Genomic DNA, 14377 nt, shown 5'->3' on the forward strand with positions numbered 1-14377 from the left:
CCTCAAGTCCCCCTCCCCCGATCAAGTCCCCCTCCTCATCAGCCCAAAGAGCAATCAGGGTTCCCTGACCTGTGGGAAGTCCGAGGACAACGGATGTGAATAACCTTGTGTCACTTTAACGAATATAGCCATGATGGTTAATCAGAGGCAACCTTGCCAACCTGGGGACATTTGGTCTTGCCGAAGATGTGGGGAGGTAGTTGCTACTGGTGTCCAGTGGGTCGAAGTCAGAACCAAACGGTCAACAGTACAGAGATTGAGAAGCCCCCATGTATCGAACCCGTGTCCAGATGTAGAGTTGCTGAGTTGAAAGGTGTTTACAGTTGCCGTTTAGTGACCCAGTCATTCTCCACAGAAGTTGCACTTTCCCAGAGCCATGTGTGTGAAGTTTATTGTCAAAACCTTAACAACCATTATCTGATGCCTTGATCTTTGCTGGCCTGATAGCTTTAAAATAATCTAAGTGGAATTTATTTGTATTCCTGTTGTCACAGAAACCAAGCATCTCTTCATATGTTTTAAGAGACACACATTCCTTTGCACATTTTTCTATAAGTCTGTTCATAACTTGCAGGAGCATCGGTTAATTTTGGTGCAGGCTAGGGTTAATTTACCTTTCCACTCCCAAAAGACTTTTGTTCATCCTCCAGTTAATCTGGAGCGCACATTCCATTGAGAGTTCCACATATACTGTCGCAGGATCCACACATGCCACTCCCTGCTACGACGCTCTTCCCTGCTATTCCTCGGAGGGACAACTAACAAATACCACTTAAACATTGCCTCTGTGAAATGGTTTCCTGAACTGGAACTAAACTATTGACTATCTACTTTAGCTACAGACTCTTTGGGGCCTAAAAGGCAGATAAAATGATGTTTTCCGAACTCACTGAACATCGCCAATGCCCTCCCCTGGAAAGATGGGGAGGGCCCTTTGGAAGAGAGTTCACAGACTAGAGATGTCGAGAGAGGGTGCACAGGACATGGAGGAGCCACACTTACCATGTGCCAAGTAGTTCTCTCAGAGACCAGGTCCTGCTTTGGAGTCTGGCATAGCTTGGAATCAATGACGCTACCTCAGACCCAAATGCTGGGATCATAGGCACACACCAACACCCCCAGCGTCACATACTTCTTATGAACAAAACTAAACTAACATTTTTGTTGCGTTCTCCTTTTTTTTTTTACATCTAACACCGATTCATCTTAGAAATTATTGCCTCACAAGATACATATATCCACACAAAAGCTCAGCGTATTTTCTTGAACAAAATGAAGGAAGAAAATGGCTTCACATTCATGGCTGCCCCTTGAGAACGTGAGAGGAACTGCCGTGAACTTGAACCCCCCAAGGATACAGAAAGGCAGGTGGCAGATGCTGCCTTGTTACAGCTTCTTACTAACGGGGTGTTGAGGTCACCAGGGCAGAGGTTATTTTGCACACCCAGCTTTTCAGTTGAAGCCTTTTCCCTTCTCCCCCTATCCACCCGTCACTGATGTGATACAGCGTGCTGTTGTTTTAATGCTCTCACAGCTTTGAAATATTCTTTTTGTTTTTTTTTCCTCTCATCCTTTCTCACGCTTACTATTTTAAAAACACCTTCAAGTCTCATAGAAACACACTGTTTCTGCTGTGGAACTCTTAAGCTTGACACACGAGGAAGCCAGCATTAGCAGCTTGGAATCTTTCCCCTCCTCCATTACTGTTTTTGGATATTGTCTATACTAATAACTATTTTATCATTTTTCAAAAAAAATGAGAGGGTTCAACTGTTGCTATAAATCTCCTTTTGAATTTAATGTATGTTATTGTTCCTTTATATAGAACAACTGTCTCCTTTATTGGCGACTACAGAGTTGCCGCAGGATGATTGACACACTGATTCAACCATTTATCTGTTGATGAATGTTTACATTTTTCTTGTTTTTTCTCTTTTCTAGTGCAGTAAGTAACACTGTGGCAAGCATCCTTTCTCTCATATCGGTGTACAATTTGAGCAGTTGATTTCCTTGGATAAGTCTTATATGAGGAATATATTTGTTAGTTAACTTTTAATACAATAAAATAAATGGTAAAATGTTCAAACAGCATAAATATAATACATATTATATAATATATATTTATGCTATATATATACTGTTATTTTTCTGTCCCTTATTTCCAAACCTCAGATATGCCCCAATTTTCTGTTTTTAATATTTTATTAAAAAATATGTTCATAATTGAGTAGGGATAACCTCAGTTGACCTCTGAAAGTTAAATGAGAATATAGTTCTGTTTCTCTTCTTTTTTGTAAAATTCTCGCCTTTTTTTATTTTTTTGGTAAAATTCTCACCTTTTTTCTAGCCAGGGTACTGCTATTGAAAATATGGCCGACCTTAAAAGAAGCCAGATACTTTCCCCTCCGCCAGCCTCGTAGTAAACCACAGAGTGAAACCCGGCTATAGTGAAAGCCAGACGATAGGGCTTATGTCTGAGTGAGAAATCTAATGGAAAGAAGGAAAGAAAAGAAGGCAGGCATGGGACAGACTGCCATTGCCCAGCTTGCAGCAGGCCTTGGCATCTGCCCTAACTTGCCCTGGCTGCCAGCGTGACTTGACTAGGCCCAGTGAGGATGGGCTACGGAAAGGAGAGAAACACAGGCACCTACCCCTCCCGCTGCTGCCCCTCCTCCTCCCGTCACCTTTGTTCTCTCAACACTTCCACTTCCACTTTCATTTCATGTGTGCGGACATGATTTATGTATCTCTAAAATCTAGGAACCGAATATGAAAGAAAACATAATCTTTATCTTCCCGAGCCTGGCTTACCATGGTTGTCTCCAACTGCATCCATTTCTCTACGAATCACGTAACTTTGTCTCCTTTGTAGCTGAAAAAGTTGTTGTCTACCTCTCCAGCCTTGTCTTGACCCTCCTCCCTGTTGATGGACGCCTTGGCTGAGTCCATGCCTTAGCTGTTCTGGATGCTGCTGCATAGTTTCTTGGGGATGCAGTGACTTGGAGTCCTTCGGGTAAATACCCAGGTGCTGCTGGCTCAGGTCGTAGATTTACTGTAGCTTTTAGAGAACGCAGTGTGCTGACCTCCATCACAGCTGGACCAGTACAGCCTGCCAGCCATATGTGAGGCTTCCCTTCTGCCACATCCTCACCGGCATTTATCTTGTTTGTTTGCCTGATGACTGAGATTCTAACTGGAGTGAGGTAGAATCCCAAGGTAGTTTCAATTTGGAATTCTGTGACAGTTAGGAAAGCTGAGTTCTTTTCCACATATTTAATGGCATTTGAGTTTCTCTTCTGGAAACTGGCTGTTCATTTTGCGATCCCATGTATTGGTTGGGTTGTTTGCATTCCTGTGGTTGAGATTTTTTTTTGTTATAGTTCTTGGTGTATTTTATGTATCAGTCTTCCGTCACATGTACGGCTGGCAAAGGTTGTCTCTCACTCAGACAGTTTCTTCTCTCAGTTAACTCTAGTCCTTGACAGTACAGAAACATTTTAATTTCATAACAGAAGGTTCCATTTGTTGACTGCTGGCATTATTTCCTGAGGCATGAGCTCTGAGCATGGCAACAAGAGAAACAATGCCACCCAAAATCTTGTGACCTTGTGTGGTGCCGACAGTCAGAATAACAAGGAAGAGGGGGGACAAGCCAACATGGCCTCTCCCTCTTCTGGTGGCTTTTGTGTGGTTTTCTTGGCAGGCTTTCCCATGATGTTTTTCAGATATAGCTCAGTTGTTTGGGAAGATTGCAGACAACCATCGTTTCCCAGAGACTGGCCTGTGTTTAGCTTCTGACCCACCGCTCCCATGAAGCAGTTGAGGAGGGAGCATCTATGCCTTGCTGTGTCCCACATCAAATGCTGTGAAATTCTGGGAGACTGACAGGAGAGATGAGAGGTGGGGACCCAGGCAGTTACTAGGGACTAAGAGTGAGGTTAATGGATCTCTCTGACTGAAAAGGCTGACAGGTAAGGAACAAATGGATACTGGGAGTCATCTGTGAAGAAAGGAAGAATGCTCCTTGAAAACTGTGTGAGCACTTACACGTGGCACGTCCAAGCTGAGGTGTGTGAAAAACAGAGGACTTCAAAGGTTAGGACTAACGAGGAGTTGATCAACTTTTATGCTTAGTTTGAAATGATAGTACTTAAGATGCTTGGGGTTAATTAGCATAGTTATCACAATTGATTTGATTTGCTGCTATTGCTTTTCTGAACATACGTATACAAAAGAAATTACTTTGAGGAATGGTAGCCTTGGCTATGTAGTCAAGGCTGGTTCCAAACTTGTGGAAATTCCCCTGCCTCAACCCCAAAAGTGGTCGAATTATAGAAGTAAACTGCCATGCCCAACTGAAAAACTTTAAATTCCATGTCCAGCTCACATTCTGTTTGAATTTTTATTGGATATTGCAGCTTCAGAACGTCACATAGGATTTCTGCCACTCTTTTTGGCTCCAGATATGTCTGTCTCCCTGCACTGTGTACATAATCACAAAGAGAGACTTAATTAGAGCTTTTCTGCACAGACGTTTTGCTCTAGTGCCGTGGTTCTCAACCCTTTAATACAATTCCTCATGTTGTGGTGACCCCCAACCATAAAGTTATTTTCATTGCTACTTCATAACTGTAATTTTGTTGCTCTTGGGATTCATAATTTGAGTATCTGTGTTTTCCAATGATTGTAGGTGACCTTTGCGAAAGATCATTTGACCCCAAATCCCAAGGGTTTAGATTTGGGGTCAAATGACGCACAGGTTGAGAATCACGGCTCTAGGGACTCAATTCACTGAGTGTTCATCCCTCCCTGGTCACAGACATCCCCTGCTGGACTTCATGGTCTGTGTCAATGACCTCTCTCCAGGGGCCTGTCCTGATGACATCTGCCCATCCCATTGCCTTTTCAGCACTTGCTTCTCCTTTCTGACCTCCCAAACTTAAGAAGGAGTTACAGCCTTCTAAACTTACTGTGAGCTGAACGCCTAGCATACCAAACACCACAGCTTAGCAGTGCAGCTCACCGCAGAGAGCCTGGTGTCCACTCTCATGGTCTTGTGACCCAGTGGCTGTGGCCTTCTGCCCAGCAGTATGTCGATACTATCAGGTGAGATATCACTGGCCTAGAAGAAGATTAAAACTCAACTTTTGAAGTTTAAGTTTGTCCTTTCTTTGATGGATAATTGATTTAATTTTTTGAGGTGGGAGCTTGCGTAGACCCGGCTGGCCTAGAACTCACTATGTACAGTATCTGGAGCCTGACTTCAGATTCGCAGTAATCCTCCTGCTTCTGCTCCTTAAGTGCTGGCATTGCTACAGTGATCAACTATTTATTTTTGAGGCAAGGTCTTGCCAGGTAGCCTAGACTGGCCTAGAACTCTAGATCCTTCTGCTTCAGTCTGCATAGTACTGTGATTACCAACATGCTCCACTATGCCTGGTCATGAAGTTTGGTTTTTACATCAACATAGAGTCAAAAACTGAAACAAACCATTATAAGTGAGGGCTGCCTATAACCCCCATGAAAGAATGGACAATGTAAATTGATGTGGAATATTAGATGAAGATGTGTTACATTTATTTTTTGCTGTGGAACATTTGTTTAATGCTGCAAAGATGTGTTGCATTCTTTTATGTTGCATTTGTTTAACTATATGAAGCTGTGTTATTTTGCCTGTCTAAAACACCTGATTGGTCTAATAAAGAGCTGAACAGCCAATATCTAGGCAGGAGAAAGGAAAGGTGGGGCTGGCAGGCAGAGAGAATAAATAGGAGAAGAACTCTAGGAAGAGAAGATAGAGGAGCAAGAAAAAGGAGAAGGAAGGAAGAAGTCAGGGGCCAGCCACCCAGCTACACAGCAACCCATGGAGTAAGAAGTAAAGAAAAGTATATAGAATAGAGAAAGATAAAAGCCCAGGGGCAAACGGTAGATGGGATAATTTAAGAAAAACTAGCCAGAAACAACCAAACTAAGGCTGGGAATATATAAGTAATTATACGTCTCAGTGTGTGTATTTATTTGGGAGATGGGTGGCGGGCTTCCAAAGAGTAAAGAGAAAAAAAAAAACAACTACTACAATTCATTACTTTGTTTATTGAACTCAGAGCAATGCCTTGTTCATTGTGGGCCTTCAGTAAAAATTTCCAGGATAGCCAAACATATTAGACTTACATCTGGTTGAGATTGCTTAAACGGGGTCCAAGATGATGCCCTAGCCAAGGACGATAAAGGATCAGCCACTGTGCTAGGCACTGAGCCTACATCACAGAACTCGGTAGTTTTCAAAGAGAGAAGAGTGTTTCGCTAGCGCTGTCCTGGTACTGTTGTGAGCCTTCTGTCAGTCTCACTCTGAAGAAGAAGACAACACCCAGCAGCCTGAGCTCACCAGTGGCCAGGGACTGCGGATGGGACAGGCATTTCTGCTGTGCATCTCTGTGCTTCTGCTGCTGAGGTGCAAACTGGCAGTGTCTGAGGGCTGTGATGATGGGCCATATTGGGGCCTCTATGGGAGCTGGAGTCCAGAGGGCAGGCCTCTTAACAGTACTAGATTACCAAAACAGCCGTGAGGTCAATGTGTAAATCAGATGCTCATTTTTGTTTATATATACCCTGTAGTTGTTCAGGGGGAAAAATGCCTTGGGGAGATGGCTGCATCAGTAAATTGCTTGGCATATAGCCCTTGACAGCCCTGTGTAAGGAGCTGATGGTGGCAGCACAGGTCTATAGTCCCAGCGCTGGAGAGATGATAACAGGAGGGGCTCATTGACTACTTAATCTGGTCACTTGGGAATTCTAGGTTCAGTGGGAGAGTCTGCCTTATAAAAGTAAGATCAAGAACAATCAAGGAAGACATCTCATGTCCATCTCTGGCCTCTCTCTCTCTCTCTCTCTCTCTCTCTCTCTCTCTCTCTCTCTCTCTTTCTCTCTCTCCCAAAATAAACATATAAACAAGCAACTGTTAATCTTGGCTGCCACGGGACCATGAAGAGAGGTGGGATAATGTAGCCCTGTAAATATTTACTTCTCATGGAATTTTCCATATTGTTTTGCTTGTATAACCAGGAATAGATTTGTTTTTTAATTAAAAAAATTGTGTAAAACAGTTTTGCAAAGAAAATTTGCAAAGAAACTTCACAAAGCTTCCCTGTATTCAGTAGAGTCTGCTCCACACATCCTGACTATTTTCATCAGTTCTGTGCCTCAACTAGTAAGTGCAGATCAGTTTCCAGGCAGAGGATCAAAAAACAAAGACTGCTTTCTGTTGTGGAGAATCTGATGGTGTACAACTACCCACGTGCCACCCATTCTCTTGCAATAGTTGGCCCTTCCTTCACTCCTTTGGAAGGTGCCCTTTATTAAAGCCCCCGTTACAGTTTATTTTCATCACCCTCCCTTACTCTCTGACCAACCCCAGAGCCAGGGGTTTTCCTCACAGGATATAAATAAAAGGGTTCTTGGAAGTTAGATGTACTGCCTGAGTTCGTGGTACTAACGAGAGACAAACCCCAGCCTCGCACCCCACCCTTCCACTCTTGTGTTGGTTTTAGGCCTTCAGAAAGATGACATCTAATGACGTCTTTCACAAATGATTCCATAGCTGACTGAAACAACAATGGCAGCCACATTCTAGGCACCCGAGGAAGGCTCTGCCAACCAAAGCCTTTCCAGCTCACCTCACTCAGAGCCTGATAATCCCACTAACAGGACATCTCACAGGGCAAGGTGGCCCGTCTCTTAGGATCCATTTCCTGAGCACAATGATGTTTAGGTAACACTGAACATCGTTTACCAAACAAGGCACCGTCAGTTACGTGGATCACACCTCTAACAAGCTTTCAAAGGACTGAGGCATGGGATCAGTACGATTTCCCAGGGGAGGGTGAAGTGGGTGGCCAAAGGTAGTTAACAGAACGGGAATGTACTGCAGGGGCGTTACTGTGGAACTTTGAATAACTAGGAGACTTGGAAAGCCAGATGTGGCAGAGACATCACTTATATACCTCGCTACCCTGAAGCCTGAGCACAGTAACTAGTGAGGTCATGGATGTTACAGAGAGCAGGAAGTGCCACTCATGCGACTCTTTTCCCACCGAGTATACAACCCATCTCAGCCACGAGTCCTACACACATTGCCGCATGTCAACAGGACCCTGGTGTGTATCGCTGTGGGTGACTGAATAGAAAATCCGTTCCCATCGTGACCCTTCAGAGGCCCTTCTCCCAAGAGTCCGCTCAGAGTCTCTCTCAGACTGAGGCGGGAGGCAGCTTCGGGATGATTGATTAGGAACACTACAGCTGGCTTACAAGGGGAGGGGAAATTTCCTAGTAGTAAATATCTGGAAACAATCAAAATGAAAACAGTGTCTCTCACTTAAACGGATGTAATGTCTCCTCACAGAAGAAGCGCACATTGAAAGGCTCCATAGAACTTTCCAGAATCAAGTGTGTGGAGATCGTCAAGAGTGACATTAGCATCCCATGCCACTATAAATACCCTTTTCAGGTAAGCCCATCAGGACTACAGTGGATAACTTTCTGTCCCTGGACCATGGTTAGAATCCCCAGCCCTGGTGAGAGAAGATGGGGAAAGGACGGCTCTCACCCATGCTGAGAACTTGGACCAAGCCCCCAGGAAGGGCTGTGTGTTATTCTTCCAACTGGTGACATTCATTCATTCATTCATTCATTCATTCATTCATTCCATAAAGGCACAGGCTCCTTGGACAGGTTCTTACTTTCCCATAGGGCTGGGGATTGAACCTGGGACTTTATACATGCTGTGCAGTGGTCTGTCACTTACTACAGCCCTGGCCTTGAAGAGGGCCTAGTTCCTCAGTTTCTCGTCTGCGGTTTCAGATCTTACAATCTGAAAACTGTATGAAGATGGTTATGCTATTCGAAATAGCAGCCACCTGTGGAATGTGAACATTTATATATAGATAAATGACAATCAGAATTAGATAGTGCTAAATAAGTAATGATTTTCAAAGGGTCAGTCAGATGGCTTAGCAAGTAGAAGCCCTTATGTGCAGACCTGGTGACATGAGTTCTTGACCTCAGAAAGTGCGAGGAAAGAACTCTATTCTGAGAATTGTCCTCTGACTTCCACATTCACACTATTATGTGTGTATTTCACACACACACACTCTCTCTCTCTCACACACACAGACAGACAGACAGAGACAGAGAGAGAGGAAGAAAGGGAAAGAAGGAAGATGGATGGATGGATGGATGGATGGATGGATGGATGGATGGATGGATGGATGGATGGATGGATGGATGGATGGATGGATGAATGGATAGATGGATGGATGGATGGATGGATGGATGGATGGATGGATAGATGGATGAATGGATGGCCCACCCATATGATAAATGTTGAGAGCCACTTGCTACTAGAGAGTCATGTGTTGACAGCCCAGGCCACAGACAGCTCTCACTGTGGAAAGCTCCATTAGGCTGGCCAGTGTACCTTTTAGTCTTATCTTGCTCACCACCTTTTGTGCTTACAGTTCCAGTGGAGTAGATCTCTCCTCCCGTGTCCCAGATACCTTTATGTTTGCCAGCCTGAAGAGCAGACAGCCCTAGCTTGGTTTTTCCCAGTGCTGGGGATTGAACAAAGGGTCCCGAGCATGTACTAGACAAATGTTTTACCTCCGAGCTACAGCTACAGCCAGATGGTCCATTTTTAATGAACCCGCCACGGGCCCAGCTCAGATGCCCTGTTCAACTTGGACTCTTGTGTGTTTCTAGATCATGCATGACAACTACCTCCTGTATGTGTTTGCTCCAGACTGTGAGAGCCGCCAGCGCTGGGTGCTCACCCTTAAAGAAGGTAATTAAACTCCCGTGTCACCGGGACCTCGGTCCAGTGCTGGGTTTGGGATCCAGAAAGAAACACATTGATATCTGTGAGCAAATGGTGTTCAAAATTATCTCATTTGTTGTGAGTCAATGCCTTGAGTTTTTATCATGGGCCCAGGAGCAGCAACAAGTATAATTTAAGGATTGGCCAAATTTAGCCCACCACCTGTTTCGTTCCAAGATTTCCTGTATTTTAAATCATTTAAAAGGACTATGTAAGTGTCCACATGAGACCATTTTGCCTGTTGTCCATTCAAACCTAAAATATTTACAATCCGGCATTTTAAAAATGTTTGCTTACTCTAAAAGAGCAAGAAAGGTCAGGGTAGAAACCCCTCTGGTTGGCATCCTGGCTCTTCCTTGCGCTCTTGGGAAAGTTCTTAACTTCAGTTTCCCCAGCTGTTACACTGGAGAGGGGAGGGAGTAATAGAATCTCTCTGCAGAGCTGCAGTGTATAAAACTCGTAGAACTAGCAGTCGTAGTTATAATGCCCAGTTGTTGTTTGTTTTTGAGACAGAGGTTCACGGAACCTAGTTTGACTTCCAATTTTCTAGAATTCCAGGTGTGCACCACCGTGCCCTGTCATCTAGCTATTTCTTCATTCAATCCTGGCAGCACAATTAGAGCCCACACAGTGTTTTAGTCCTTGGGATGTGGAGACAGGGTTCTATAGTGCAAGTCCAGGAAGAGACAGTTATTAGTGTTTTACCTGGACCTTTGTACATCTCTGTTTCCTTGGCTATAAAAGTCATCCAAGAACAGCCAGAAGGCTGTTATGAGAATCAAATGAGTTAGTGCATTTAAAAGTCTCATCCCCAAACAGTACTTGATCAATGTTACTATTCTTATTCTTTAGCTGAAGCCCCCTATGTATCAGGAAACCTGTCTCTAAGCAGCTGTGAGGAGTAAGGAAACAAGACCCTTGCTGTGTCTGGAGCCACAGTTCTGTCTGAAAAATGAGGCTAAAGTGATGTTGTAGGCTACCAGGGTCAAATGGACTGGGAACCAGCCAGCGATGGGTCAGCAGGAAAGCTCTCAAGTCCAGTAGCCATGGGTGGAAAATAGACACTAAGCCAAAATTAATGAAGATGCCCAGCTACGTTCATTTTCCTGTATCTTTTGTTGTTGTTATTTTGTTTTGGATTTCAAGACAGCATTTCTCTGTGTAGCCCTAGCTCTCCTGGTATGTACTCCATAGACCAGGCTGTCCTCAAACTCAAGGGATCCGCTTACCTTTGCCTCCCAAGTGCTGGTATTAAAGGCGTGTGCCACCACTGCCTGGCATTTTCGTGTATCTTATACCAGGCTTTTGATATGAATTTTAAAATTGGAATGAGATCTAGAGATTCAGTAATGTTGGGATTTTTCTTGATTTTCACTAGTAGAGCCCCTTTTATTCCTAAGAAATTATACTTCAAAGCCTTAGCCTAGAGAAAATAGAAGCAAATTTACAGAGCAGCTGGGTTGGTAGTGTGCTAACCTCCCATGGATTCTGAAGCCCTGGATTTTCTAACACCAGCACTGTACACACTTGACATGGTGATCCCCAGCACGTGGGGGGTAGAGGCAAGAAGACCTGGAGTGTAAGGATATCCTTAGCTCCATGAGGCCTTTCCTTAAAAAATAAAATAGCAAATTTGCTGTCATTCAAAGTGAGAGAGGTGAAAATTACACTCTCTCAACTGTCTCCCTAAGCCCTCAAGGCTGCATCGTAGACCACACTCATCCAGTTGAAGACATAGCAGGGAAATCTGGGGAAACTGAGGTTTATGTGAGGGTTCCCCATCCCAGAGGCACACAGCCAAGGGGAGGCAGATCCAGAAAAGAAAGTAGATCTGCTGCTGACAGATTTAACCCAAGCTCCCTCAATAGCAGCACAAGGGGTTGCCTGGCTGTCCTGGTTAGCGCTCAGGAGATGCCTGCCCCAGGGTCCAGTCTTAGTGAGTTAAAAGATTGGTAGTGCTCGATCAACTGATCTGGAAATGAGCTCTCTGTTGGTATCAACTTCTTACAGAAACGAGGAATAACAACAGCCTGGTGTCCAAGTATCACCCTAATTTCTGGATGGATGGGCGGTGGAGATGCTGTTCCCAGCTGGAGAAACTTGCAGTAGGCTGTGCCCCCTATGACCCAACCAAGAATGGTAAGACTGTGGGAAAGAGACAAGAGGGAACCATCTCAGCTTCCTATCAATGGGGGTTCAAAGAACGAAGGCAAAATTCTCTAGTTCCAGAATTTTCATTGGGGCACCTCTATCTACCATCCATTCCATGCCTTTCCATGTCATAGCTCATGCATTTGAACTGTGATCCTTGGTCACCTATAACTATCTGGAAGCTAGTCATAAATATTAAAAAAAAAATCTGGCCCTACCCAGTCTACTAGATGAGAATGTGCATGTTAACAAGCTCCACGGGGCACTAGTAGACAACAGTGAAGCTGGGAAGTACCGTAGGAGCCTGTTGGGAAGTCTCAGTGGACTTAGATCTTAAATTATGGAGGCAGCCTTAAATACATAATATTTGTTTTAGTGATGTCATCCCACGCATATGTCTAACTATATAAATTCAACTCCAAAAGCTTGAGGGAGAGAGAAAACTTCTCTTAATTTTAACTCTGGCTTGCTTCTTCCTGCCTGGTCTTCAGACTTGCCCTTGAACTGCTCAGTCTCAGAAAAGGAATCCATAGTCTATATGCAAAGTTTTAAAAAAAAGTTTATTCTTGGTTTTCCCAACAAAAGCCTAGTTCTGGGGACTGGACTGTGTCTTCATTTGTATCAGATGTCATGGTGACTTGGGGACACCTCCAGTGAACTGTAGCTCTAGACTCAGATGCACGTTTACAATGCCTTGCTTTGCTTCTTCACTGCTGTCTCGGGTAGAGAGCAACGTCAAAGAAATGGACGGTCTCGAGCAGTTCAAGGTCACACAATGAGGAAGGGGTGAAACGAATGTCTTACGTCCAGCTTTCTCATCTCTCAACCTCTCCCACCACAGACACTATTTCTCATCCTGTGGTTTTTACTGTCCTGACACAAGGCGGATATAACACACAGTTGGGTTTTCCATGGCTTCCTGAGTCACAGCCTCTCACAGCCATTTTAGAAACCACTGCTTCTCACCTCACACTTGGGAAAGAAAGAATCAAGGTCATCCGTCTGCTGGCCTACGTGAATGATGCTTAGCATCGTGGAGGTAGGCGCCCACTCTTTAGTACTGTTGGTCCTGCTGGCTGTATCTGCCCAGAGAGAACAGAAGTTTGATGGCATGGATCTCCTTGGGGGTTGGCAGGATGCCTAGCTCCTGAGAAGAAGCCCCTCCAGAAGCAGAGCTGATCTCTGATCCCTACCAATACCCTTCTGTGGACCCTTGTAGGGGTCACCTGGTAACCTGGGACCCTAATATCTTCACTCCTAAAGTCCCAGAACCCTAAGATGATGTAATCCCTCACCCACTCCCCTTCAAATCTGCTTCCATTTTGCAGTTTTCCCCATGTAGGTTGCAGTGCCCCTCAGCAGGGTTCGTGGGCTTTCTCTCATCCTGAGGCATGTGACTGAAGTGTTAGGAGTGGTTGAGTAACTCGATATGACTATCCTTTGGAAGGGCAGATATTTACCTGCCCTTCTATGCTGACCCCAGTAACTGGACAGCTCTCAGCCATGGCCATGCGTGTGAGGTGCAGCCATTTGGCTGATAACTTTGCATTTGCACACCAACCCACTGCCGTCTCTTCAGACTTAGGTAGCATCACTCACCGTAGTTTTGGCAGGGTTGCAAGCAATTTGGGGAAACATACTTCACTGTGCACACAACACATCATATTCCTGGGGTAAAGGCTCTGAGGATTTCTTGTATTGAATACATCAACAGTGCAAGGTCTGTGAGCATAGAGCTTTGGAGTTAAAAAAAAAAAGATCCCAACACATTCTTTTCTTGTTGCGTAACTTTATGAACTCCTTAACCTTTCTGAGCATCTGAGGTAATTTCTTCCTAAATGGATAGAATAATAGGCAACTACTTCAAGTGGCTGCTGGAAGACTCATCAGGGCAGTAGAAAGCTCAGCACACTGCCAACCCTTAATGTGCTCTCAGTAAATGGGAACCATGTCCATTAGCCTTTCCTATTTGTGATGAAAGCAGCAGGTCTGAGATACTGCAGCATCTGAGAAACAGCAAATGGCTGAGAGGAAATGACTTAGCAACTCATTTCTGCCACCATAGCCAGTCCTAACTACATCCCATCCCCACATACACAGAGAGAATACGGGCAAATAGAGCAAGATCACCAGAGAAAGAGAAAGTGACCAATCAGAAGATGGCTTGGCAAAGAAGGAGCTCATTCTGGTGATGCTAGGGTTAATCCAGTTTGCTGGTCCATGTCCCATGCTAAATAGAAACCAGACCTCTGTGTGTGTGGGGGTCACTGGTGATCAAACCTGGGGCTCTTTCATACAAGAGATCTACCACTGTCTTATAATAACCCCAGCCCAGAAGCTAGAGTTCTGATTGTGTGT

At 44.5% G+C, this 14377-nt stretch overlaps 1 protein-coding gene across 3 annotated transcripts in view; it reads left to right on the plus strand.

The window, feature by feature from the left end:
* The window catches only part of Itk (IL2 inducible T cell kinase), a 104880-nt gene that overhangs the window by 57240 nt on the left and 33263 nt on the right, over positions 1–14377 (plus strand). For all 3 annotated transcript variants that reach the window (XM_050138671.1, XM_050138672.1, XM_050138670.1), the window contains 3 exons: positions 8399–8503; positions 9754–9835; positions 11879–12007. In XM_050138671.1, the coding sequence (XP_049994628.1) occupies positions 9757–9835; positions 11879–12007 (208 nt within the window). In that variant the 5' untranslated portion in view covers positions 8399–8503; positions 9754–9756. The remainder of the gene's footprint in view (positions 1–8398; positions 8504–9753; positions 9836–11878; positions 12008–14377) is intronic.

The sequence above is a fragment of the Alexandromys fortis genome, unplaced genomic scaffold (assembly GCF_014885135.2).
Source record: "Alexandromys fortis isolate MF-2015 unplaced genomic scaffold, M_Fortis_MF-2015_v1.1 scaffold_11, whole genome shotgun sequence".
NCBI classification, from domain to species: Eukaryota; Metazoa; Chordata; class Mammalia; order Rodentia; family Cricetidae; genus Alexandromys; species Alexandromys fortis.